The sequence below is a fragment of the Carlito syrichta genome, unplaced genomic scaffold (genome assembly GCF_000164805.1).
Source record: "Carlito syrichta isolate Samal-C Ts95f unplaced genomic scaffold, Tarsius_syrichta-2.0.1 Scaffold315592, whole genome shotgun sequence".
Classification (NCBI taxonomy): Eukaryota; Metazoa; Chordata; class Mammalia; order Primates; family Tarsiidae; genus Carlito; species Carlito syrichta.
In genome coordinates this window covers 421,507-449,338 of record NW_007259688.1, presented here as the reverse complement: position 1 = coordinate 449,338, position 27,832 = coordinate 421,507, and the positions used below count along the sequence as shown (strand labels likewise).

Below are 27,832 nucleotides of genomic sequence, written 5' to 3'. Positions count from 1 at the left end.
TTTTTTTTTTTTTTTTTGAGTTGCAGTTTCACTCGGCGTGCAGACCTGGCGTGCAGTGGCCACTCACAGCCACCGCAGCCTCAAACTCCTGGGCTCCAGCGATCCTTCCGCCTCACCTTCCGAGTAGCCAGAATTACAGGCATGTGCTACCATGCCCGGCTGATTTTTTGATTTATTGTAGAGATGAGGTCTCGCCAAGTTGCCCAGGCGGGTCTCGAACCCGCGGGCTCAGGCAATCCACTCACCTCGGCCTCTCAAAGGCGCGGGATTACAGGCTGAGCCACCGAGCCCGGCTTTTTTTTTTTTTTTTTTAATGTATTTGCTTGTTTATTTTTTGAGTTGGAGTCTCACTCTGTCACCCAGGTTGAAGTGCAGTGGCACGCTCACGGCCACCGCAGCCTCGACCTGCTGGGCTCCGGCGATCCTTCCGCTTCAGTCTTCCAAGTAGCTGGAACCACAGGCGCATGCCACCATGCCCAGCTATTTTTTTAAATTGTGTATTCTTACTTGTTTATTTTATTTTATTTTTATTTTTTATTTTTTGGAGTTGGAATCTTACTCTGTTGCCCAGGCTGAAGTGCAGTGGTACACCTACAGTTACGGCAGTCTAAACCTGCTGGGCTCAGACAATCCTCTCGCCTCCACCTCCCCAAGTGCTAGGACTACAGGCACGAGCCACTGCACCTGGCACTTTTTTATTTCAAAAGTCATCAGGAAGATAGCAAGGGCTAAAAGGCACTTTGCTGGGAGCACAGAGATTCAAGTTCCGCTTTTGGTCTTGCCACTAACTAGCTGTGTGTATTGGACAAGGCACACAACCTCCTCGTCTCAAAGTGAGAGAGAGAGGCTAGGAGAGCGTTAAAACCCTCTCAGCCTTAATATTTGATGTTGCCATGACTCTTGGTAACTGAGCTGAGTTACCTTACACCTAAAACAGGAAGAGAGCTTTCAAGTCTGGAGAGCCAGAGAATTAAAGTGAATTGGATGTGATAGGATATGGGTTTTTTTGTTTTGTTTTTTAGGGTTTTTTTTTTTTTTTAGTAGGAATTACACTTTGTCGCCCCGGCTGGGTACAGTGGCACGCCCACAGCCACTGCAGCCTGGACTTACTGGGCTCAGGCAATCCCTCCACTTCAGCCTTCCAAGTAGCTGGGACTACGGGCATGCGCCACCATGCCTGGCTAATTTTTTGATTTATTGTAGAGATGAGGTCTTGCCAAGTTGCCCAGGCTGGTCTCAAACCCGTGGGCTCAGGCAGTCTTCTCACCTCGGCCTCCCAAAGTGCTGGGATTATAGGAGTGAGCCGCTGCACCCAGCCGACAGGATATGTGTTATAGTTGAATGAGTTGTGTTGATGTGTCACATACTGACTAGATGCTTACCTGAAGTACGGATGTCCTACTTGTCTCTGCATCCAGCTGGTGTATGGTATAGGTCTGTGTGACGAACTTCAGTATTCTTGGTTAAATTGAATTTTTATTCCAAGACAAACAGTTTTTCCCTCATTTTACTTGGTTTTATTGTCACCCCCCCTTCGTCTCAGACAGTTATTTGTTTACTGTCCTTAGGAATTACTTAGGTATATCCATCTGGCAGATGAGAAATTTTTTTTTTCTTTCTTTTTTTCTTTTAGACAGGGTATCACTCTGTCACCCAGCCAGGAGTGCAGTGGCATAGTCATGGCTCGCTGCAGCCTCAGACTCCAGGCTCAAACGATCCTTCCTACCTCAGCCTCCCGAGTAGCTGGGTCTACAGGTTCACACCATCACACCCCTCTAATTTTTGTATTTTGTAGAGTTGTGATCTCACTGTATTGTCCAGGCTGGTCTCGAACTCCTGGGTTCAAGTGATTCTCCTACTTTGTCCTCCCATTACAGGTGTGAGCCACGGCACCTGGCCCTCAGATTAGGACATTTACATCATTTAGAGAAGGGAATTAAATCTCTGTAGACCTAGAAGTCTGTGTCTTTGCTCCAAGTATAATTTCACTCATACCTCCAGTGGTCTAAAAGTAGAGCAGGCAGCAGGACAGAGCATGGGTGCCTCTCTTTTGTTGGCATTCTTAGGGTACCACCCTACCATCTGAAAAATTCAAGTTAGAAACTCCACGACTCTCCTCTGCTTCATACACAGTTCTTTTTTTTTTTTTTTTTGAGTCAGAGTCTCACTCTGTCATCCAGGCTGGAGTGCACGGCCACCTCAACCTGCTGGGCTCCGGCGATCCTTCCGCCTCAGCCTTCCAAATAGCTGGAACTATAGGCACATGCCGCCATGCCTGTCTAGTGTTTTAATTTATTGTAGAGATGAGGTCTTGCCGTGTTGCCCAGGCGGGTCTCAAACCCTTGGGCGCAGGCAGTCCTCTTGCCTCAGCCTCCCGAAGTGCTGGGATTACAGGTGTGAGCCACTATGCTGGGACGTCATCTTTTTTATATTTGCAAACTTAAGAAAGCTTTCCTTGTCAGCCCACATGGAACAGACATGAGTTAAGGCTTAGTTTTGGTACAGGAGAAGAAGTAAAATTTCATTAAATTCCCAAGAAGCCCTCTTACTTACTGTCTTTTTCTCCGGAAGCTTTCCCACCCTGATGCCTTTTAAGAATAGGATGTTTCCCAGGGCCTGCACAGCGAGTCTTTGAGAAACACCATTTGAAAAGCACCATTTACTTTTCTCCCTAGTACGAACTTCTTCTACTTCTAGAAAGACTAACATCGCAGAGCAAGACAGATGGGACTTTAAAAAGACATGACCTAAGCACGAGAAATCAGGACAGAAATTCTGGCTATTTGAAAACCCTTCCAGTAAGTGGAAACCCTCTAGTGCAGTGGTAGCAGGTGGGGCAGACTGCTCCCTTAGGACCATGCCCATCAGTGACCTAAATCATTCGTGCTGTAAAGAAGCTCCGAGCCGGGCTTCGCGGTTCATGCTTGTAATTCCAGCACTTTGGGAGGCGGAGGCGAGAGGATTGCTTGAGCTCAGGGGTTCAAGACCAGCCTGAGCAACATGGCAAGACCTTGTCTCTACAGTAAATCAAAAAATCATCTGGGCATAGTGGCTCATGCCTGTGGTTCCAGCTACTTGAAAGGCTGAGGTAGAAGGCTGGCCTGAAACCAGCAGGTCGAGGCTGTGGTGGCTGTGAGCGTACCACTGCACTCCAGCCTGGGCAACAGAGTGAGACTCGACTCAAAAAAATGGCCTGAGGACGGTGAAACCTGTTTCTGTAGGGAAAATTTGCCCCCTCCCATACCTTGGTAGACTTATTTAAAACTTCAAACCCTATGAATTAAGATGGCTTCTGTGTGACCAATGGATGAGCTTCCCAAAACACGCTCAGCGCTGGAGCCCCAGGAGGCTTGTTCTCCAGACAGTTCATACTTCAAAGGCGCTGTCTCTTTTCTCATCTGCTAAGTAGGGGATGCCACTCATGAACAGCACTGGGCAGGACATACACCAGCTCCTCCAGATTCAGGGCACAACTCCCATGGGCGGGAAGGTATGGAAAACCCAAACGGGCTTTTTGGCATTTCGTGCCTTTAAAGAGTCCTCAAGACCCGGATTGTTTTGGCTAGATTGGAATGCAGCAGTGTTGCCTCTAGAGCTGGACGACCGCCAGGCATCTCCTTCCTGGGCCCTCTGCTCTCTAGCCCCGGCCACACCCTCCCCCCGGGGCGGGTGCCCATGGGCCTTCCATCCACTTCTCAACCACCTTCTGGCTTCCAGGGTCCCCAGAATGGTCAGGATGCCCAGACATCCCAGATACTTCTGCGAACAGCTTGCACAGGCCTCTCCTCCACCTTCACGGCAGGACTGGGGGCAGGAATGATGGGCTGGGAGCTGGGGTGTGCCTCACTCAGACAGGCATGGGGATAGAAGTGGGGAACAGGATAAGAGTCCCTGTTTATGCTCTTGTTCCCCTCTCTCCCCGAATACAGGGTAGGCCTAGAATCCAGAATGCTTTCTTGATTTAAAAACATCTTGGCCGGGTGTGATGGCTCACGCCTGTAATCCCAGCACTTTGAGAGACCGAAGTGAGAGGACTGCCTGAGCTCAGGGGTTCGAGACCAGCCTGGGCAAATTGGTGAGACCTCATCTCTACAATAAATGAAAAAATGAGCAGGGCATGGTAGCGTGTGCCTGTAGTTCCAGCTACAAGGGAGGCTGAGGCAGCAGGATTGCTTGAGCCCAGCAGGTTGACGCTGGGGTGGCTGTGAGCATGCCACTGCACTCCAGCCTGGGTGACAGAGTGAGACCCTGACTCAAAAAAAAGAAAAAACAAAACATCTTTACCTGGGCACAGTGGCTCATACCTGTAATGCCGGCTTTGAAAGGCCAGGGCAAGAGGACTGCTTGAGCCCAGGAGTTTGAGGCCAGCCTGGACAACATAGCAACACATCATGTCTACAAGACATCTAAAAATTAGCTGGACACTACCTGTAGTTCCAGCTACTCCAGAGGCTGAGGTGGAAGGATTGCCTGAGTTCAGGAGGTTGAGGCTGCAGTGAGCCATGATTGTGCCAATGCACACCAGCCTAGGCAGCAGAGAGACTCTCACTCAAAAAAATATAAATACATACATACATACAGACATCTTTTTTTTTTTTTTGAGTTGGAGTCTCACTCCGTCGCCCAGACTGGAGTGCAGTGGCCGCTCCCAGCCACCACAGCCTCGACCTCTTGGGCTCTGGCGATCCTTCCGCCTCCGCCTTCCGAGTAGCCGGAATTCCAGGCGCGCGCTACCACGCCCGGCTGATTTTTTGATTTATTGTAGAGATGCAGGCTCGCCAAGTTGCCCAGGCGGGTCTCGAACCCGCGGGCTCAGGCAGTCCACTCACCTCAGCCTCCCAAGGCGCGGGATTCCAGGCTGAGCCACCGAGCCCGGCTTTATTTATTAACTCTTAAAACTCAAAAGCCAAGCAGTTGATTCTAGAACCCTAAAGCTCTTACGAGTGATGTGGAAGCACCCTGATGCGTGCCGTTTATTGCAGTTGAGGGTGGGGTACTAGAAGGGGCCTCACTACTGCGGTCTCTGGGACCCAGCTAGCATCTTCCATGGGGCTCCCTGGAAGAATGGCAGCACGCAGGCAACAGCGATCAGCACCACCAAGATTTGGGGTCAGGCCCTGACCAGGACCCAGGGCCCATCAGGAGGCGTCTACTTGTAGTTCCCTCATTAACTTTCTAAAATCCCCAAAACACGGAGAGATCCAGAAACCAGAACAGGGCTTCTTTGAGTGGCAGGTAATATCAGCCTGATTTAATGTGAAATTGCGAACGTGCTTATTCAGACTAGGGCCTATAGCAATACTGGCCGAAACAGCCGAGAAATTCTCCAGGGAAGCCACCGGCACTGAAGTGGCAGCTTCTAAACGAACTGAAATGTTTTGTATGTTCTCTAAAAACATGACAAGGATAATTCATAAAATCATTATGAAAGAATTGAGATATGATAGAGTGAGTGTATGACTATTTCAGTAGGGGCTTGCTATTATTAGAAAAAAGTAAACCAGCTTCCCTCTCCTTGAAGGTTAGTTACATTCAGAGTCATAGGAGCCAAGTACTTGGGAGCTGGAAAAAAACCTACACTGTCATCAGATTAAAACCTCACTTTTAGCCGGGCACAGTGGCTCACACCTATAATCCCAGCACTTTGGGAGACGGAGGCAAGAGGATTGCCTGAGTCCATGGGTTCGAGACCAGCCTGGGCAACATGGCGAGACCTTGTCTCTACAATTTAAAAAAAAAAAAAATTTAGCGAGGTGCAGCAGTGAATTCCTGTGGTTCCAGCTACTCGGAAGGCTGAGGCAGAAGGATCGCCTGTGCCCAGTAGGTTGAGGCTGTGGTGGCCGTGAGTGTGCCACTGCACTCCAGCCTGGGTGACAAAGTGAGTCTGACTCAAAAAAACCCCCCTAACTTTCAAGTTATTTATTTATTTCAGAGACAGCATCTCACACTGTCTCCCAGGATGGAGTGTAGTGGCTCAATTGTAGCTCATTGCAACCTTGAACTCCTAGCCTCACGCAGTCAGTCCTTCTGCACCAGCCTCCCAAGTAGCTGGGACTGCAGGTGTGTACCACCACACGTGGCTACTTTTTAAATCTTTTGTGTAGATAGGGTCTTGCCATGTTGCCCAGGCCAGTCTCAAACTCCTGGGCTCAGGTGATCCTCCCAAAGTGCTGAGATCATAGGTGTGAGCCCCCACACCCGGCCTAAAACCTCAAGTTTTAGATAAAGAAGATGAGGCCCAGAGAGCTTCTGTGACATGTCCCAGTTACACTGGGGCAGAGCTACATGGGGCAGAGCTGGTACCAGTCTCTGGGTTTGCAGTGCCCTTGACTGGGATTATAAATTACATAGATTAGGTTTGACACATTTTTTTTTTTTTTTGAGTTGGAGTCTCACTCGGTCACCCAGACTGGAGTGCAGGGGCCGCTCCCGGCCACCGCGGCCTCGCCCTTCTGGGCTCCGGCGATCCTTCCGCCTCAGCCTTCCTAGTAGCCGGAATTACAGGTGCATGCTACCACGCCCGGCTGATTTTTTGATTAATTGTAGAGATGAGATCTCACTGCCCAGGCGGGTCTCGAGCCCGCGGGCTCAGGCAATCCCCTCACCTCAACCTCCCAAAGGCATGGGATTACAGGCTGAGCCACCGAGCCCGGCGACACATTTTTAAAAAAGTATTAGTTATCTGGAATAGATTCTTGCAGTTTAGTCTCTAATAAAACATTTATAAAGTGCTTGTTGCCATTGGGTCTTGGTGTTGTCAAAGCTTTTTTGTGAAAGAGGGAAGATATCCTAGGGAAACCAGGTTGGGGGAGTCAGAAAGGATGAAAAATCTTGAGGAGGGTATCAGTGAATGTTTGAGAACATGCACTCTGGTCAGGTGTGATGGCTCACACCTGTAATCCCAGCATTGTGGGAGGCGGAGGCGAGAGGATTGCCTGAGCCCACGGGTTAGAGACCAGCCTGGGCAACATGGCGAGACCTGAGCCGGGCATGGTGGCACACACCTGTAGTTCCAGTGACTTGGAAGGCTAAGGTGGAAGGATCACCTGAACCCAGCAGGTCGAGGCTGTGGTGACTGGGAGCGTGCCACTGCCCCCCAGCCTGAGTGACAGAGTGAGGCTCCAACTCAAAAAAAAAAAAGGGAGGGGTCGGACGTGGTAGCTCAAACCTGTGATCCCAGCACTTTGGGAGGCTGAGGCGAGAGGATTGCCTGAGCTCAGGGGTTCAAGACCAGCCTGGGCAACTTGGTGAGCCCTCGTCTCTACAACAAATCAAAAAATTAGCCAGGTGTGATAGCTCCTGCCTGTAGTTCCAGCTACCTGGAAGGCTGAGGCAGAAAGATCACCTGAGCCCAGCAGGTCAAGGCTGTGTTGGGCAACAGAGTGAGACGCCAACTTAAAAAAAAAGAAATTTTTGGTTTTTGGCTGGGTTCTGCCCTGGAATTCCTTTTGTTTCCATTTTCAGTCTACACTGCTCAGTTTTCTCACTTATTAACGGATGACTAGACCACCACAGTGGTAAGATACCATTTTAGAAAAGTGTTTTATGATCCAGAGATAAAAAGTCCAATGTTGGGCCCATAAACGTTTCGGTCACTTTAGTTAAAAACTTGATTTCAAGCGGCACTGATCTTCCAGGGGCCCTGTGATGTTCAACTCCAATGCACATCACACAGAAATTCAGAAAGGCTCGTAGGTGTCAAGGTTGAGAGAAACTGGGACTTCAGGGGCTCTGTTCTTTGGGAGGTTGTTCCTAGTTCACGTCCACTCCAGCCGTAGGGGACCTGTAAGGGAAAATAAGTTGCCTTAAGGATCTGTAGAGTCAGTCAGGTTCAGCACAGCCTGAAGGTAAAACCCTCTTCATTTGTCATTCTCCGCCCGCTGTGGTCCTGTGCCCACAGTCTGGACCTTTCTTGCTTCCTCCTCTTCTGACAGTTCGGGTTGAAGCGTGTTTGCCTATGTTCATTGCCATGAGGCTGAGCATATAGGGCGTATATATATTTTTTGGTCTCTGCCCACCTGGCATATGGCCACCTGAGCCGGGCATGGTGGCACACACCTGTAGTTCCAGTGACTTGGAAGGCTAAGGTGGAAGGATCACCTGAACCCAGCAGGTCGAGGCTGTGGTGACTGGGAGCGTGCCACTGCCCCCCAGCCTGAGTGACAGAGTGAGGCTCCAACTCAAAAAAAAAAAAGGGAGGGGTCGGACGTGGTAGCTCAAACCTGTGATCCCAGCACTTTGGGAGGCTGAGGTGAGTGTGCACAAATTGCTCATAAACCAAATCAAGATGCAAACAACAGCTGGATTCTTGTTTAAAGGAGTCACATGATTCCGGGGGAAATCAGCTTTCAGGACTTTGCCTCACATTGGATTTGGTTTGCGGTTTCCCCATAGCGTACCAGAAAGCTGCGTGATTATTAGGGTTTGAACCAGACACACAGACCGGCAGTCACATGCCCACAGTACAGAATGACCTCCCTGAGCAGCTCATGTTTCCAGGATGTTGGGAAATTCAGACTTGCCGGAGGACCTTGTCCTTGCGAGGTGGGGCTGTCAGTGACTGACATGATTCAGCAGCGAGTTCTGATCTGAATTCCAAGATAATTGAGCAGTTGCCCAAGGGAACATCTGAACTGCAGACCGTCTACTTGCCAGAGATGGAGCGATCCTCAGAGTAGCCTGATCCCTGAACCCACTCAAATAGGTGAAAATTAGATTTCTTTCTATCTTGAAGAAAGTCATCTTGGAGAAGTAGATATCTTCAAAGGCACTGAGGCTTTCACTGCCCTTCATGAGAACAACAGGGGCTGCTACAGGCCAGTTTTCATGCAACCACCTGTGTCTCCCAGCTCTGCCCTTCTCTGTATGTGGCTGTCATTCCCACTTTGTCTTGGCTTCAACATTCTGGTTCTTGGGTCTGGCGAACAGGTTTGAGACCAGTCCCAGATTGGCCATGGGACAAAGCAATCATCTATATAATTGGAAGACATTATTAATAGGTATATCAGAGTAAAACTCCTTATTTTTTCTGGGTCACTTAAGGACAGTTCCCACAGGCCCCTGGAAAACAGTTTATTCCGCTGGAGGACTATTTGCGCAGACCTAATGAGATATTCACGCCGAGCCTAATAGAAACTTAAAAGTAATTCACAGTTTGCCCCATTCTCTGTAGATATACCTCACTAAGTAAATACAATATAGACTCTGAACATCTGGAATTGTTGAAAAAAATCCCCTGGTACCAATTCCCTTTACAGAGATTTGATTTTGAACTCCCCTAGTGCACTCAGTGACCTATTTGTCAAATGAAATTTATCTGTTTGAAACACTCTCTCAGCCGTTTTCATTTTTGCTTTTTTGTGACACACCGGCATCATGCTCTTTAATTAGGTATGGAAACTTCAGATGTTAAACTTCAGCAGCGTTCATCTGCTGTCATCATCTCATTCGAGTTCCACTTCTTTCACCAAAGGAAAGTTAGGTTCCGTTGAAAGGGTTCTTCGGGAAAAGTATTTGGTTCTTCCCTGATGTGCTAGATGTCACCATCCGACCATGTTTTCTCCCCCCCGCCCCCGTGCCCTATACTAACTTTCCAGTGAGAACATAGTAAGCTAAGGTGGCTGGGTAATTCTCAAATTACATCCTAGAACGGCCCGTGTGTAAGAGGTCCTGCCTTGGAAACTTGAACTTTTATCATGTCTTGCTTTCTTTGTTCACGGCTCCTCGGTTATTTTTATGTCATCCCGTCTGACAGAGAAGATAACTGGAGGGGCATTTATTTTCAGAAGGAGGTTAGGGGTGGAGGGAGGGTGTCTAGCCCTCCTGAGGAGCCTGGAAGCAGTGCCGTCAAGCCCAAGCTTGGCATTTTCTGGCCACGTGACCTCAGACACTGGTTTTGAGTCTGTTTGATCCTGGGCAAGATGAAGACAATATGTAACATGTACCAGGGGACCGTATGTGTGGAGAGGACTGAAACAGCATGGGTAAAGCACTCCACCCAGTGCCTGGAGCGTAATGAGGATTCGACAAACCGTTATTATTGTTATTGTCTGGGAGGACAGCGTTGTTCTTGAGCTCAGGTCATTCTGTTGCCAGATTCACTTGTTTTGTTCTCTCTCCCCCTGGGCTGAAGAATGTAGCTGTTTCATTTTTCTGTCTCCTTAGCCTGTTAGCGTAACCAAGGCGTATCTGGGTATGTATGTGTACCTGGAGTAATACTTTCTAATATGGACTCCAACTTTAAATTTAATTTCAGGAATCCTGTACAGAAAACCTCATGCTTAAGTTCACCTACATTCCAGGCCAAGCCATAAGTTATTACTTCCTGGCCCTGACTGTTAGTATTTTTTATAACTCTAAAACTAATTTCCTTAATGTAACCCTAGATCATGTTTAATTTGGATAAAGTACACATCATTTTGGATGAGATGGTGTTAAATGGCTGCATTGTGGAAACGAACCGGGCAAGAATTCTTGCCCCTCTCCTAATTCTTGATAAGATGTCAGAAAGCTGACAGGAAGCCTCTGCAAGATAACAGTGATTTACAGGAAGTGAGAACACAGAAGAATTTGGACGATCACAATTACAAAATGTGGTATCCTTCCAAAGACATTACAAACAGATGTTTTTCAGAGTTTTTATTTTTTCATTTTTATTTATTTTTATTTTTTTTTGAGTTGGAGTCTCACTCAGTCGCCCAGACTGGAGTGCAGTGGCCGCTCCCGGCCACTGCAGCCTCGACCTGCTGGGCTCCGGCGATCCTTCTGCCTCAGCCTTCCAGGTAGCAGGAATTACAGGCACGCACTACCAAGCCCGGCTAATTTTTGATTTATTGTAGAGATGAGGTTTCGCCTGCCCAGGCGGGTCTCGAACCCGCGGGCTCAGGCAATCCACTCACCTCAGCCTCCCAAAGGCACGGGATTACAGGCTGAGCCACCGAGCCTGGCGTTTTTCAGAGTTTTTAAATGGAAAACAAAACTATTTAAAAATATGTACCAAAACTTCTTCTCTAACTGTAAACATTATTTTCCCCATTTTTAAAATTGTGTTGCGTGCCTAAGGAAACTTTTTTGTCTCTGCCTCTTTTTGCAAATTAAATCCAGGAATAGCAGGGTGGTGGCAGGAAGTATGGCAGTTCTCAATAAACATTTGAAATTGATTTAAACATACATGGCATTTTTATTTTTTAAGAAAGCAAAATTTGAGAGGACAGAAAAGCTCTCACAGTGGGAGGAGACCCAAGGGGGTGCCCACATAGCATTTTTGAGTAACAGTTTTTTCTGATTTTCTTTAAAATATAATTTGTTTAAGTTGTTCATTTTTGGGGGAGGTGGTCTTGCTTTGTTGCCCAGGCTGGAATGCAATGCACGATCATGGCTCCCTCTCACCTCAAACTCCTGGGCTCAAGTGACCCTCCTGCCTTGGTTTCTGAGTAGTTGGGACTACACGCACTGCTACCACGCCCAGCTTTAAAAACTTTATAACAGGTACTTAAGGAAGATTGTAGAATTTTGTCAGTTTCTAAAAGCCTTTGATAGCCATTTTAAAGGCACTTAGTATTTACAATGCCACCATATAAAAAACGATATACAGAACGTTACTTTATTTTCGGATGGGGGTCAGGATCTCAGTCAGTCCCTTAAGCTGAGGGACAGTGGCATGATCACGGCTCACTGTGGCCTTGGTCTCCTAGGCTGAGATCTTTCCACCTCAGCTCCAGGAGTAGCTGGGACTACAGGCACATACCACCATATCCTGCTAAGTTTTTGACTTTGTAGAGACAAGGTCTCGCTATGTCGCCTAGGCCGATCTCAAACTCCTGGACTCAAGCAATCCTCTTGCCTTGGCCTCCCAGAGTGCTGGGATTACAGGCTCGAGCCACTGGGCCTGGCCCAGAATGTTACTTTCAAATAATGTATGGTTAGACATTAAAGGGAGCCCTTACAACTATCCTTCATGCCACATTTTAGAGGGTTTGTCTCATGAATAAGCTTAGTGTTAATGAAATTTAAATACTAATAGAATGCAAGAGAATATCACTGTACAGGTTGGCATGAAATGAATCCTCCTCCCTGACTCTAATTCCTTGAACCCCTTCTCCTGCGATGTCTTGAAGCAAATTACTAAGTCACTAGAGGAGAGCAAAGCCCTGCATTCCCCCACAACCTTTCTTTATGCATTTGCTACTCTGTTAACAGAATATACAGAACTGCTTTACGTGAAGTATACTCAGTAGTTCCCGCCTTATCAGCAGTTTTGCTGTCTGTCGCTTCAGTTACCACGGTCAACTGAGGTCCAAAAATATTAGACTGAAAATTCCATAAATAAACAACTCTTTTCAATTGCACACCATTCTGAGTAGTGTGATGAAATCTTGCGCCATCCTGCTTTGTCCTGCTCTGTCCCACTCTGTCATGCCTGGGAGGTGAGTAAACGTTTGTGACCATATGCACGCTGTATATGCTACCCACCTGTCAGTCACTTAGTAGCTGTCTTAGTTACCACATCACAAGAAGGATGAGTATAGTACAATATGGTTTTTTTGAGTTGGAGTATTACTCTGTCGCCCAGGCTGAAGTACAGTGGCATACTCACAGCCACCACAGCCTCGACCTGCTGGGCTCAGGAAATCCTTCTGCCTCAGCTTTCCAAGTAGCTGGAACTACAGGCACACGCCACTATGCCTGGCTGAATGTTCTTGATTTATTGTAGAGATGAGGTCTCACCAAGTTGCCCGGACTGGTCTTGAACTCGTCGGCTCAGGCAATCCTCTCACCTCGGCCTCCCAGAGTGCTGGGATTATAGGTGTGAGCCACTGAGCCCAGGAGTTTCGGCTATTTACAAGTCTGAGGTGGAAGGAGAGCCTGAGCCCAGCAGGTTGGGGCTATGGTAGCTGTGAGCTGGTCACTGCCCTCCATCCTGTGTAAGAGTGAGACTCTTCTCAAAACCAACAGCAAAAAAAATCCCCCAAGGATGAGGGGGTCTATAGAATATGTGCATGTAGGAGCAGGAAGTCAGGTGCAATGGAGGGAGAAAGTGGAAATATAGCCACCACGCCTGGCTAGTATTTTGATTTATTGCAGAGATGAGGTCTTGCCAAGTTGCCCAGGCTCGTCTCGAACCCCTGAACTCAGGCAATACTCTCGCCTCAGCCTTCTAAAATGCTGGGATTACAGGCTTGAGCCATCTTATAGACTGTTCCAAGAGTTCTTTCATCTGCAACACTCTGTCCTCCAAGAGTGGACATAAATGGACATTCTAGGGCCTGGTCATTCAGCACTCTTTTTTTTCTTTTATGTGTGTTAGGGGTGGGGGAGGTGGAGGCTTTTTCAAGTTATTTATCCTTTTCCAAAAATCTACTTGCATATTTCAAAGTTCATAAAGATTCAGACAACCAGTCTATAGTAAACTCCAAAAGCAAGCCTGAGTTGTTTTGGACTCATTCAGAAAGGGGAACACTTCTGACCTGTGGGAACAATGAGTGGTATGTGTACATAGATCCACCTTTGTATTCAGTAGTCAAGGTCTGGGGAAAACCCAGTCTAGACCCAAGTGCTTTGGAGGTCTTTGTGAAACACTGGTTGGGAAACACTGTCCTAGTTGGTAGGTACTTTGTCAGTAGCACATTCAGGTAACTGCTGAAACTGGTACACCAGAAGTAGCTAGGGAGTGAACAAAATTAATTTTTGGGTCACACCAAAATAGTAGTTGAATTACATCTTGGCACAGATTTTAGTACCTTCAGAGAATAACAACAGTTTAAAAAAATAGGAAGATATAACAGGGAAAAAATACTTTAAAAGAACTTAACAGTATATGAGACCCCGGTAGATGTCTCATAACACTTGACTTATGCAAAGTGAACTGTCATGTGACTATCTGTACTTACAGGTCGTGTCATCTCACTTCAGTAAGATGCTTTTAATATCTCACACTCATAGTTTGTCTCAGATTGGTAGGCATTACCCTGTTCTTGAACTTTTTCTAAGGAAGATTCTTAACATTTCAAAAATAGTTACTGATTTTATAAAATTCGTCATTTTACTTGCTTAGCAACTTGCTAGACCAAAGGTTTGGTAAGCTTTTTCTTTAAAGGGCCAAATAGTAAGTATCTTAGGCTTTGTGGGCCATATGGTCTCTGCTAACCATTAATACTTAAGTCTGCCATTGCATTGCCAAAACAACCATAAATAGTACATGAATGAATGAGCATGGCTGCATTCTAGTGAAACTTTGTGGACACTGAAATTTTAATTTCATACAGTTTTCAGTCACAAAATGATTTTTTCCAATCATTAACTTAATGGGACGTACAAAACAGGCAGCAGGCCAACAGATTGCCAGCCCTAGTGTCAGGCTAGGCTTGGTAAAAGCTGACTATAGAAAGACATTTTAGACTTTTAAAAAATGGCAATACTATACACAAAAACTGGATTTCAATTCTAACACTAGTATACAGTTTGTCATGTATTCATGACTATTGAAATCACCACCACTTTTTGAATTGAAACATAAGCCACCAATTTAAATATTGCAATTATGCTTTGTTTTGACTGTCATTCTCATGGAGAACTGTGAAACTGACAATAAGGTGAAATATTTAACCGCTGTCTCTGATAACCACCACCACAGTATCATGCAGCAAATAAAAACAGTACTCAAATCATTAGCTGTAGTGGGAAATATCTCTTCTAATTCAAAAAGAGAATGGAGCTTTCAAACAGGTAAAATATTGAGCAATTTCAAACTTGCTTTTGGCTTCTTTTTTTTTTTTTTGAATTGGAGTCTCACTCTGTCGCCCAGACTGGAGTGCAGTGGCAGCTCCCGGCCACCGCAGCCTCGGCCTGCTGGGCTCCGGCGCTCCTTCCGCCTCAGCCTTCTGAGTAGCTGGAATTACAGGCACGGCTACCACACCCAGCTGATTTTTTTATTTATTGTAGAGATGAGGTCTCACCAAGTTGCCCAAGTGGGTCTCGAACCCGTAGGATCAATCCACTCACCTCGGCCTCCCAAAGCGCGGGATTACAGGCTGAGCCATCGAGCCCAGCTCAAATGCCTTTTTAAGAAACCAAAAGCAGCCGGGGTCGGTGGCTCAGCCTGTAATCTCGCGCTTTGGGAGGCTGAGGTGAGTGGATTGTCTGAGCCCGTGGGTTCGAGACCCGCTTGGACAACTTGGCGAGACCTCATCTCTACAATAAATCAAAAATCAGCCGGGCGTGGTAGCGCGCTCCTGTAGTTCCAGCTACTCGGAAGGCGGAGGCGGAAGGATCGCCGGAGCCCGACAGGTCGAGGCTGCGGTGGCCGGGAGCGGCCACTGCACTCAGTCTGGGCGACAGAGTGAGACTCCAACTCAAAAAAAAAAAAAAAAGAAAAAGGCATTTGAGGCCGGGCGTAGCAGGCTCACTCACACCTGTAATCCCAGCACTTTGGGAGGCTGAGGCCACAGGATTGCCTGCGTCCAGGGGTTGGAGACCAGCCTGGGCAACTTGGTAAGATCTTGTCTCTACAATAAACCAAAAAGTTAGCCAGGCGTGGTGGCGTGCACCCGTAGTCCAGTACTTGGAAGGCTGAGGCAGAAGGATTGCCTGAGCCCAGCAGGTCGAGGCTGCAGTGGCCGTGAGCGTGCCACTGCACCCCAGCCTCAGTGACAAAGTGAAACTTCAACTAAAAACAAAAAACAAAGAACAGCCGGGCTCGGTGGCTCAGCCTGTAATCCCGCGCCTTTGGGAGCCTGAGGGTTCGAGACCCGCCTGGGCAGCGAGACCTCATCTCTACCATAAATCAAAAAATCAGCCGGGCGTGGTAGCGCATGCCTGTAATTCCGGCTACTTGGAAGGCTGAGGCGGAAGGATTGCCGGAGCCCAGCAGGTCGAGGCTGTGGTGGCCGGGAGCGGCCACTGCACTCCAGTCTGGGCGACAGTGAGACTCCAACTCAAAAAAACAAGAAAAACAGGCATTTGAGGGCTATGAGTGGTGGCTCACACCTGTAATCCAAGGACTTTCAGAGGCAGAAGGGGGAGGACTGCTTGAAGCCCGGAGTTCAAGACCAGCCAAGGCAACAGTGAGACCCCATTTCTACACAAAAAATAGACCGGTATGGTGGCACACGCCTGTAGTCCTAGTTACTTGGGAGGCTGAGGCGGAAGGGTTACCTGAGCCCAGACCAAGGCTGAGGTAAACTGTAATCCTGCCACTCTACTCCAGCCTGGGCAAGAGAGATCCTGATTCAAAAAAAAAATTGAGCCAGGTTTGGTGGTGTATGACTGTGAGCCCAAGATTTCAAGACAACATAGTGAGACCACATATGGGAGGGGGAGGCATTTGACTACATCAGGCCTAGTGACATTTCTTTCACCTATATGCATAGATGTGGTAATAAAAGGAATTTTTAAAATGGAAATACAGCCCCTTCTTCAAAACCAGAAAGCACCAGTATCCTAATGGTTTCTTCTCACATTGATACAACATTTAAAAATCATTCTTGGGGCCAGGTGTGGTGGCTCAAGCTTGTAATCCCAGCAGTTAGAGAGGCCAAGGAGGAGAATCACTTGAGACCAGCGTGGGCAATATAGTGAGACCCTGTCTCTACAAAAAAACAAAAAAGTTAGCTGGGTGTCGTGGTGTGCATGCCTGTGGGTCATAACTACTTGGGAACCTGAGGAAGAAGGATCCCTCGAGCCCAGGAGTTCCAGGCTCTAAGGAGCTGTGATCACTGCTCTTCACAACACTGCATTCCAACCTGTACAACAGAGGGAAATTCTGTCTCAAAAAAAATTGTTGGATCTTACTCACACATCTTTGTAGATACAATGGTAAGCAGTGGATCTTCTGTTTTAAAAACTTAACACAGGCTGGGCTCGGTGGCTCAGCCTGTAATCCCAGCACTTTGGGAGGCCAAGGGGAGCAGACTGCCTGAGCCCGCAGGTTCAAGACCAGCCCTGGCAACTTGGTGAGACCTCGTCTCTACAATAAATCAAAACAATTTAGCTGGGTGTGGTAGAGTGTGCCTGTAGTTCTGGCTACTTGAAAGGCTTAGGTGGAAGGATCACCAAAGCCCAGCAGGGCAAAAATGGGGTGGCGTTGAGTGTGCCACTGCACTCCAGCCTGGACAACAAGAGTGACATTCCAACTCGGAAAAAAAAAATTAACACAAATAGCTGGCCATTTCTAACTAAAAATCTGTCAAAACTGAGTACAAAAGTTGGATCTAATACAATTAAGTGTGTAAACAGATATTTCTCCTAGTCTTCCAATTTTCAATAAGTGTATTTTTTTTTTTTTGAGTTTAAGTCTCACTCTGTTGCCCAGGCTGGAGTACAGTAGCTGCTCCCTGCTACCGCAGCCTCGACCTGCTGGGCTCCGGTGATCCTTCTGCCTCAGCCTTCCAAGTCGCTGGAACTACAGGTGCGCGCTACCACGCCCGGCTAAGTAAGTGTATTTATTATAGAAAAATACATTTCGACCTTCCCCTCTCTTCCTCGGTGCTGCCTGCCGAGGTGGCAGCCATCTCCTACCCAGCATCATGGCTGCCCTCAGACCCCTGGTGAAACCCAAGATTGTCGAAAAGAGGATCAAGAAGTTCATCCAGCACCAGTCAGACCGATATGTCAAGATTAAGTATAACTGGTGGAAGCCCAGAGGTACTGACAACAGGGTGCGTAGAAGATTCAAGGGCCAGATCTTGATGCCCAACAATGATTACGGGAGCAACAAGAAAACAAAGCACATGCTGCCTAGTGGCTTCCAGAAGTTCCTGGTCCACAATGTCAAGGAGCTGGAGGTGCTGCTGATGTGCAACAAATCTTATTGTGCTGAGATTGCTCACGTTTCCTCCAAGAACCGCAAAGCCATTGTAGAAAGAGCAGTCCAGCTGGCCATCAGAGTGACCAATCCTAATGCCAGGCTGCACAGTGAAGAAAATGAATAGACAGCTTGTGCACGTTTTGTGTTTAAATAAAACCATAAAAACTGAGAAAAAAAGAAAGAAAAATACATTTCTTCATGTAGTAATTTCAGAAAACTAAATCTGAATGATTCAAGATGAAAAGTATCTGCTTAAGCTCTTAAGTCTGATAAATGCAATAATAGTCACATGACACAGTTTTGTACGCTGCAAACATTTTAATGATTATTGTTGAGCATACATTTTGGAAATTTTTTACTTCAAACTGCAACAAGTTAAATAAATGTTTATAATATACAAAGAAAATACAACCAAAAGGAAAACTTGCTTTAAGTGTGCCTTGTACCTAGACCAGTGTTTTCCCCACTTAATATATCTTTTTTTTTCAGCTGCACAAACACACTTAAGAATTTGATCTTTATAGTATGGCATTTAGGAAATAAAAATATACTCCCACCTCAAAGAAATAAAAGGGTTGTGCATGATTATATGCCAAACAAAAGAGAGAACACTAGAATACTCTGATAGTGCAGGCATCATTAAAAAGGAAAAGAAAAAGTCTGAGATGCTCTTTAACTCTCTATGTTTTAAGGAAGCAGGATTTTTGACCAAGTAGCTTGAAAGCCAGCAAAACAGGGATCATGATGGCAACTGTAGTGTATGGAGTATGAAATGACAAACTTTACACAAATACAGTTAGAAATTTACCAGTGAACACTGAAGATCTGAGAAGCTGCTCTTTGGAACAGTCAAGTAGGACCACCTTATTCCAGTCACATGAGCCCTTGTAAAGCAACACAGTGTTCTGTGCTATATACTCGCTGGCTGGGTAGTTAAAGGATTTGTTTTGTCATTAGCAGCTAACGAACTTACTCCACATGTTCTTAAAGCCTTAATGGTGGAAACAAAGGCAAGTGTCATTAGCGAGGATGGTCATATAACTTCTCTGCACACAAACACATGAGGCTTCACTAGTATTTTAAAAATCTCTGCTATCTCCCACTGCAATTCAAAGCTCAGTTGAGATGAAAGCCTTTCTCCATTGTAGCAGCTAGCAAGCGCTCTCTCATGATCTCCTCAGAAGAATATTCAGGCAACTTCAGGTAATGCACACATGTATTGACTGATGGATAGCTTGCATCAGTAGCATCAACCTAAAGAAATATAACAGAATATAACAGAAAACCATGAGTTTAAATATTTCTTTTTATCCTAGAGAAACTAAATTCCAAGTTGGATTCTCCATTAGCTAGAGTTTGTACCTTGCGTACAACTGTGAGCCTGGGATGCAGGTTGGCCAGTCCACCTGGGGGTAGAGTTGAACAACCAGTGGTAAACTGCAAAAATGCCTTCCTTTCATCTGAAGACATGCCACATAAAACCCTCACAAACCTCAGGAAACCAGGGCTAAAAGAACAAAAATATAGTTTCAGTGGGGAGACAGCAGATTTAAATGAAAATCACTACCACTGCTTTGAAAACTAGCAATAAGCCCCCTCGAAGAAACACTATCTGGCCAGTGCAATGACTCATACCTACAATCTCAGCATTTGAGAGGCCAAGACAGAAGGCAACATAGTGAGACCTCAACTCTACAAAAAATGTTATTTATTTTTTTGAGACAGGATCTCACTCTATTATCTGGGCTGGAGTGCAATAGTTCAATCCCAGCCAACTGCAGCCTTAACCAACTGGACTCAAGGCATCTTCCCATCTTAGCTTCCCAAGTAGCTAGGACTGCAGGTGCATGACGCCACGCCCAACTACTGTTTCTAATTTTTTAATAGACATGAGGGCTCAATATGTTGCCCAGACTGATCTCAAACTCTTGGGCTCAAGCAATCCTCCCACATCGGCCTCCCAAAGTGCTGGGATTATAGGCATAAACCACTGTGCCTGGCTTCTATAAAAGATTTTTAAAATTGGCTGGGTACAGTGGCATGTGCCTATAGTCTTCAATATTTGAGGTTACAGTCAGCTATGATCATGCCAGTGCACTCCAGCCTGGACAATAGAGCAAGACCCTGTCTCTTAAAACAAAAACAAAGTCCACAATATTAACGTAACAGAAGAACAAGACATCTAGATATTCCTGGGTAAGTATGAAATGGGCTGGTTCAAGTTACTTTAAAAATATCCCTCAGACACTGTCTTGCACCTATAAATGGCAAAAACTGAAACTGATGAAGTATGGGTGTCAATGATTATGCAACAAAGTCAGCAAATCAGAAAAGCCCAAAGGGGCACTTGCATAATTAATCTAGTTATGGCTAAATTTGGACCTGAAATAAATAAATGGACCCGAAATAATCTATTTTCATTCCAGTAAAATGATTAATTGCCTTAATAATTTTGGTGAATTTATGTAATAAAATACTACATATTGATTAAATGAACTATTACCATACATGGATGAGTCACAATATTAAACAAAGTATACCAGACCTGAAAGAATACAGACTACATGATTTCATATATTAAAGTTAAAAAGCAAGCAAACTATTCTGTTGATCTTACAAAATGTCAACACATACCTATCACGTGTATAGCCCAACTTAGGTTCAGTGTAATTGATAATATCCTCTGCTGCCCAGGATGGCGACTGATTTCCACAAAGAATCATTTGAACTTCTTCATGGCTGAAGGAACTTAATTTCTCCATTGGAAAAACTTTATTAAACCCATCTATATTGTATACACAGCAGAAACAAAAAAACAAAACAAAACAACTCAGTTTCTAAGTTATCCCAAAATGACCAAATACCAAATCAAAATACCCATTACCAAAATCATCTTAAGTGTCTGTCAGCAGGTGACTGGATAAAGAAAATGTGTGGGTATACAAGCTACTTTTAAAATATCCTTCAAACACTGTCTTGCACCTATACATGGCAAAAACTGAAACGGATGGAGTATGGGTGTCAATCATTATGCAACAAAGTCAGCAAATCAGAAAGGCACAAGGGGGCACTTGCATAATTAATCCAGTTATGGCTAAATTTACCAAAGGAGACCTGAAATAATCCATTTTCATTCCAGTAAAATGATTAATTACCTTAATCATTTTGGTAAATTTATGTAACAAAATACTATGCATCAATTAAATGAACTATTGCCACAACATATATGAATGTTTCATAATCATGTTAAACAAAATATACCAGGCAGTAAAGAATGTAGACTACATGATTTCATATATTGAAGTTCATAAGCAAGCAAGATTAATCAACAGATAGTGATTTAATTACCAGAAAAGAATATGATGTACACATACACACAGTGGAATGGAATACCATTCAGTCATAAAAAAATAACAAAATCATGTAATTTGCAGTAACATAGACAGAACTGGAAACCATTATATTAAATGAAATAAGGCAAGCACAGAAAGACAAATAGTGTATGTCCTCATTCATATGTGGGATCTTATAAAGTTGATCTTATAAAGGCTCTTTACGTCATACAAGCCAGCCAAAGTTGTGTTCTCATTTATACAAATGACTTACAGTTGAATATACTTTGCTCCCATCTTCACCTGAAGAAAGATTCTTTCATGGTTTAATTCTTCCTTACCATGTAATGTAGAATGTATGCAACCTTATATTCATTTTCAAATTAAGAAATTTTAGCCAGGTATGGTGGTGTGTGCCTGTAGTCCTAGCTACTTGGGACGCTGAAGTGAAAGGCTCTTTGGGGCCTAGGAGATCGAGACTGCAGTGAGGTGAGGCATGATCATGCCACTGCATTCCAGCCCGGACAACAGAGTGAGACCCTGACTCAAAGGTGCATCCCCATTACTCCAGAGTAAAAAGCTGATGGTATACTACAGCTTGAGAACATTCCTGTCTGGGACACATAAAACTAGAAAACAAGTTTAGAGATTACCAGCAATCCAGAAATTATTTTTGAGTTGGAGTTTCAATGTCACCCAGGCTAGAGTGCAGTAGCACACTCATAGCTACCATAGCCTTGACCTGCTGGGCTCAGGTGATCTTTCCACCACAGCCTTCCAAATAACTGGAACCACAGGCACGCACCACCACATCTGGCTAATTTTTTTTGATTTATTGTAGAGATGATGAGGTCTCGCCAAGCTGCCCAGGCTGGTCTCAAACCCCTGGACTCAGGTAATTCTCTCACCTCTGTCTCCCAAAGTGCTGGGATTACAGGCGTGAGCCACCACACACAGCTGATTACCAGCAATTGTTGACCTTAATTTCAACTGTGTGAAAGTAAAAAAAGAGGGATTACGCTAAAGTTCCTTCAAAGTTACCTCTAAAGGCTTCCATTTGTTTCTGAATACCCGTATGCATACAAAAGTCAAACATCAAATCCACATATTCTTCTGCATTGTCCATTGTTATCATCTGCAAAGGAAAATTTGTCAGTATTACTGTTTCCATCTAGGAATATTTCAGCAGCACTCAGTGCAACTGGCTTTGTTATGAGGATGTTTCAGAGCTTGCAACTATATTAAAAGCAAAATTTTTACCTCATCTTCACCACTTGGCTTGAGATCCACAGCTGTAAAACCATATATTCTCGAGGAAGGGCAAAACTGGAAATTTAAACTGGGAGGACAAAAAACATTAGATTAATTGACATTCAGTTGTTACTGGCATAATTTGTATACCATTGCTATACAAACTGTAAATCTCCCCTCCAACAACAAAATCAGTACACTAGCTTAGATAAAAGTATTAGGCCTTCCTAAATGCAAAACCCTATGCACAAAAACTACTAGGCCAACTGTTACCAAATCTGCCTGACTTTGCAAAAATTACATGAAACCACTACCTTTCCACATTTCATTTCTCCCTTATGGCACAAAAGTAATGAACTAAACAATTTCTGCAATGAATTATGGAAGCAACATGTTTATAAGGCTGTTTTTTGAAAACAACTTGCTTCACTAAAGTTATTCATGCTGTATACAAAAAGCGTATGTGTGTATATGTGTGTGTGTATATGTATATGTATATACACACACACACACACACACATAAAATCTTGACTATATAACCATTTATTAAACACAACCTTCCAATATTATCAGCAGTCAAAAAAAAAGAAAGAAAGAAAATGCAAGCCAGACTTTTCAATTAACCCAAAATCATAGGAGAATCTTCTGAGGGTATAATCATATAATATATATGAATTAATACAATTTTATCAAAAGATCTGCAACATATGAGTTAATTGAGGCAGCCACTGGGGATGAGGCTTACATACAAAGCAAACTAGTTTTGAAATTTGCCAAGGAGGCTGTACATATTAACTCATGAATATGACAAAATATTGTTGGCTCTGGATTTTTTTTTAATCTTTAAATTTTCCTGGTCATCTAATCTGTGTGAAGGCTTTGGACTTTTTATACAAGGCATATAAGCTTATCACATTTAATAAATCAGATAATCTTCCAAGTTTGATGATTAATAAACTATATTCTGGTATTGAGTGTTATCTTTATAATATTAACAAATCAAAGGTTCAAACGAAAATCAGTATTTCTTATAGCATATTACTGTTTTTGACAGACTATTTACTCATATACTGTAAATCAGTAGGCACAAAGAAACAAAAGCTCTAGAATATATTCATTCATTAGGTTGAAGAATGTATATATAATGCTTACCCTAAATCCTCTATGCTAAGTGGAGGCCCAGAACCAGATGGATTCTTCAGCACTAGTTCCTGTAATTTTGTGTTCTTCTCATCTTCAGAAAGACCTTTGTTGCTTAAAATCTGGCGCCTCTTGATAGCAAGGTCTTTAATTTCTTTTAAAAATCTGGCTCTATGTGGGTTTACTAGTTCAAAGTCTTCCCAGGTTAAAATTCCATTAAACCAAGCTGGGGGTTTCGGTTTAGGGGGATCAAGAATGAATTCTGATTTTGAATCCTCTTCAAAGCTTCCTACTGAGAGTGAATCATGGCCTTCTTCCGTAGAAGCTTCAGACTGACTTTCAGTACAGTGTAAGTCTCTATCACCTCGTGACTCATAAATCAGTTTACTCATATTGCTTTTAATGTCACCCATACACATAAGTTTAAAAAAAGGTTTAGAAATAGGTAAGTCCACAAGTCTATTGTCTTGAATGCATTTGGCCAAGAAAATTCCAAGGAAATGAAAGAGTTTTGTGATCCTTTCAAGCTCATCACTATCTTGTGGAAATGGAGCCGTGAACAGACCACATGATCTCTGCACATAGTATCCAGGAGGTTTCAATCCACCTCCAAGATCAACCTAATTTTTCAGAGGAGGAAATGCAAATAAAATTAAACAAAAGATAATTAAGTAACTAAGTAAATCATAAACACTGAACATTTTCATGAATTTAACTATCTAAAAGCATATACATATTTTATTCAATAACTTTTGGTGACTAAATTTTATCCCTTAGAAATCTCTCTCTCTCTCTTTTTTTTTTTTTTTTTGAGAAAGCAGGATTTATTGAGAGGACAGAAAAGCTCCCACAGTGGGAGGGGACCCAAAGGTACTGCCCCCTTATAAATATTTTAATGACATCAAGATTATTCAATAATAAAAGTAAGAGTCAGAAAACCTGGCTTGTGTTCTGAAAACACTTTTCAAAAGCAGAGTCACAACTCAAATCACAAAATGAGCCAGGCTCAGTGGCTCATGCCTTTAATCCCAGAGTTCAAAACCAGCTTGGGCAACATACCAAAACCACATCTCTATAAAAATAAAAACTTACAAACAAAAAGAAACACAAAATGATAAATAAATCTTACATGACGCGATTCATCATCTGGAAAGTTATCGTCACAAAGCCAAGCTCCTAAGTCAGTTCTTTGGAATTCTGCTGCCACCAGAGCATAAAACTCTAATGTGGGTCCCAACCCAGTTCCTTCTTCTCCTAAAAATTCAACCTAAAATATGAACAAATAAATTATGGGAAAAAGTGAACTTAAAGTTTTGGGTGTTTTTCAAAATGATTCAATTCTTGCCAAAACGTGTTGTATCTGATCCAGTAATACACCTTTTCTCACAACAGCAGTGTAGTATATTACAGGTAACACAGGAGTTCTACTTTAGTTTTTCTAATAAGAAGAGCATTTGTTATACATTACTACATGATTAAGCACTGTGCTGAGCATTGTTCATACATTAATTTACTTTACATGACAACCTAGCAAAATAACGATCTCCTTTTTTACAAATCTCAGAGAAAGATTGCTTGAAGAAATGATAGCATAGTTTTATTTTTATGTCTCTGTGTGACACTAAAGACTAAATTCTCCCACTTATTTGTAATGTTAATCACTTTAAAGGTTTTTGTTCATAATCTACTTATTCCAAAAATGAGGTATCTTACAAAAACACACAGTGCATGGTTAAAAAGAATTAAAAAAGGATTTTCTAGGCTAAAAGAATAGAAAAGTAGGAGGAAGATGAGGCAAAAAAAGCTTGTCTAAGCCTGTAATCCCGCGCTTTGGGAGGCTGAGGTGAGTGGATTGCCTGAGCCTGCGGGTTCGAGACCCGCCTGGGCAACCTGGTGAGACCTCATCTCTACAATAAATCAAAAAAAAAAAAAAATTAGCCGGGCGTGGCAGCACGCGCCTGTAGTTCCAGCTATTTGGAAGGCTGAGGCGGAAGGATCGCCAGAGCCTAGCAGGTTGAGGCTGCAGTGGCCGGGAGCGGCTACTGCACTCCAGTCTGGGTGACAGAGTGAAGCTCCAACTCGGAAAAAAAAAAAAAGAAAGAAAGCTTGTCTATAAAATGAAAGCCATAAAGCCTTGCACATCTTCTAGAGATGTATCATTTATTACAATCAGTTTGTCATCCAAAAGATAAAAACAAACCAACTCATTTGCATCTGTGATGGGAGAGGAATTTCCACTGTTCCTTACATAAGGAATACTTTGTATATGGAATACAACCAATAATGTCCACAATAACATCTCTACAGTAAATATGTTAATTTCATACTGCCATTTGCTGTAACATCTTTCAATACAGATCAATGATGTAATACCAAGCACAACACAAGTGAAATAATAATACAAAACAGTGTGTTCCAAAAGTACAGATACCTAATAGCACAGTTTAATATAAGGGTAAAATTTAGAGTACCACAAAGAACCCTTGTGAGTACTATTATTCAGCAGAACTTTGTTAAGAAAAGGGTAGTGGCCTTCAAACCATTTTGCCACCTCAAAAGTGAAGATATTATTTGTTTCTCATTAATTAATCCTAACCTCTGAGGAGGTAGGCTGACCTCCTCTTATGGAAGAGGCTGTGCCAGAGGGAAGGCCTCTGCATAGAGAATAGAGAAATCACTCTTCATGTATATATCTGGCGCAGTTTTTATGCAGTGGAAGACACAGAATATGGCTTGAGTTCATAAGTGTCATCCTTGCTCCCTCAAAGAAATCTTATATTATACATGGTTACCTCAAGAACTGATTTCCGATCCGCATGTATCTGCATGACATTCTCAGCCCACTCCATCAGTGATTCGCCACGAGGAACTTTTACTCTTTCATGCTTGAGACGACCAACTCGAAACTCTCCAGGATCATCTCGTCTCACACTGCTTGTAGTCCTTGTTCGTTCCACAGTGGCTTCGCGTCGGTTTTGTAACCACACAATTGCTCTAAAATAGAAAAAAATCCATGTAGCTGTAGAATATATTAACAGTTGAATATACTACTAAACCAGCAGAATGATTCAAAGATCTAAGAAATAAAAAAATATCATTGGCCGGACACAGTGGCTCAAGTCTGTAATCCCAGCACTTTGGGAGGCCAAGGCAAGAGGGTTGCCTAAGCCCAGGGATTCGAGAGAGCCTGGGAAACTTGGTGAGACCTTGTCTCTACAATAAATCAAAAAATAAGCTGGGCGTGGTAGTGCACACCTGTAGTTCCAGCTACTTGGAAGGCTGAGGCGGAAGGATCGCCTGAGCCCAGCAGGTTGAGGCTGGGGTGGTCATGAGTGTGCCACTGCACTCCAGTCTGGGTAACAGTGAGACTCCGACTCAAAAAAAAAAAAAAAGTAGCATGTTATCAGGTGACTTTTATAACACAGTAATCTTTTTTAATTACTTAAATTATTTCCTCTCATAAGTAAAAATATATTAAAATTCTTTTACCATACTCTACCTTACACAAACTAAAAAAGTATTGGGTCTGTATTTTCCCTCTTTATTTTAGCAATTAAATAAAAATAAAGATCCATGCTCCAAACCCCACATCATACAAAATACAAACATTTCCTAAACATCAGAGAAATAAAAAATGGTTAAGCTATCTTAAAACTGAAAGCCACCATTAAAATGGTTATAATTTTAAAACATTTCATTTTTAACAACACAGCTAATCCATCTAGAAAAGTAACCTGTAACTTGGAATAAGATGAAAGTTCTACTCTCATGTTTGTTACTATATTTCAGTAATCTTAAACAAATCTGCTAAGTACTTTGAGAATAAATTTCCTCATGCACAAAATAGAAATCATAACCAATGTCATTTATCACAATAGGTCTACAGCTTCATGTATGCAAATACTTTGTAAATGGTATCAAATGGTTAAAAAATGTAACTCATTGGGGAAGAAAACAAATACAGTTTAAATTACAACTTTTTACACCTACTTTGAAAGAGTACTTAAGAGACACAATAATTTAGCAAAATGTACTATACACCTAAAATGTTTTAAGTACTTTAGCTAGAGCAGAAAACAGAACAGAAATTCCTGCCCTCATGAAACTTTGATCTAAAAGAAGGAAACAGAAAAACAAAATTATAGTAAGTATATATGTTGGGTGGTAGTTAAGAAAAAATGGTCAGAAGGAAGATATATATTTAAATATTATCAAAACTATTTGTAAGCATCCAGGGTGGTATTTTAGCAACTAATAATTTTAGCAACTAATAATTTTTTTTTTTTTTTTTTTGAGTTGGAGTCTC

The 27,832-nt window shown here is 43.4% G+C and overlaps 2 protein-coding genes and 1 pseudogene across 4 annotated transcripts in view; 2 read left to right on the top strand and 1 right to left on the bottom strand.

Moving 5' to 3' along the window:
* The window catches only part of AP4S1 (adaptor related protein complex 4 sigma 1 subunit), a 46,166-nt gene extending 35,537 nt beyond the window's left edge, over positions 1-10,629 (top strand). Inside the window, exon 6 of one of the 2 annotated variants that reach the window (XM_008073014.2) lies at positions 10,386-10,629. In XM_008073014.2, coding sequence (XP_008071205.1) covers positions 10,386-10,514 — 129 coding nt within the window. In that variant the 3' untranslated portion in view covers positions 10,515-10,629. Of the gene's footprint in view, positions 1-1,633; positions 1,757-10,385 lie in introns of those variants that run through there. The other variant, XM_021706445.1, reaches the window with a different exon arrangement.
* A 6,893-nt stretch (positions 10,630-17,522) lies between these two features.
* LOC103275618 lies at positions 17,523-18,449 on the top strand (annotated as a pseudogene). Its single transcript, XR_002481269.1, has one exon. The product of XR_002481269.1 is annotated as a 60S ribosomal protein L32 pseudogene (transcript).
* The window catches only part of HECTD1 (HECT domain E3 ubiquitin protein ligase 1), a 104,102-nt gene continuing 94,376 nt past the window's right edge, over positions 18,107-27,832 (bottom strand). The window contains exons 36-43 of the mRNA XM_008073013.2: positions 26,319-26,520; positions 24,656-24,793; positions 23,539-24,146; positions 22,396-22,474; positions 22,177-22,270; positions 20,438-20,588; positions 19,166-19,310; positions 18,107-19,057 (exon numbers count right to left, since the gene is read on the bottom strand). Coding sequence (XP_008071204.1) covers positions 18,920-19,057; positions 19,166-19,310; positions 20,438-20,588; positions 22,177-22,270; positions 22,396-22,474; positions 23,539-24,146; positions 24,656-24,793; positions 26,319-26,520 — 1,555 coding nt within the window. The 3' untranslated portion in view covers positions 18,107-18,919. The remainder of the gene's footprint in view (positions 19,058-19,165; positions 19,311-20,437; positions 20,589-22,176; positions 22,271-22,395; positions 22,475-23,538; positions 24,147-24,655; positions 24,794-26,318; positions 26,521-27,832) is intronic.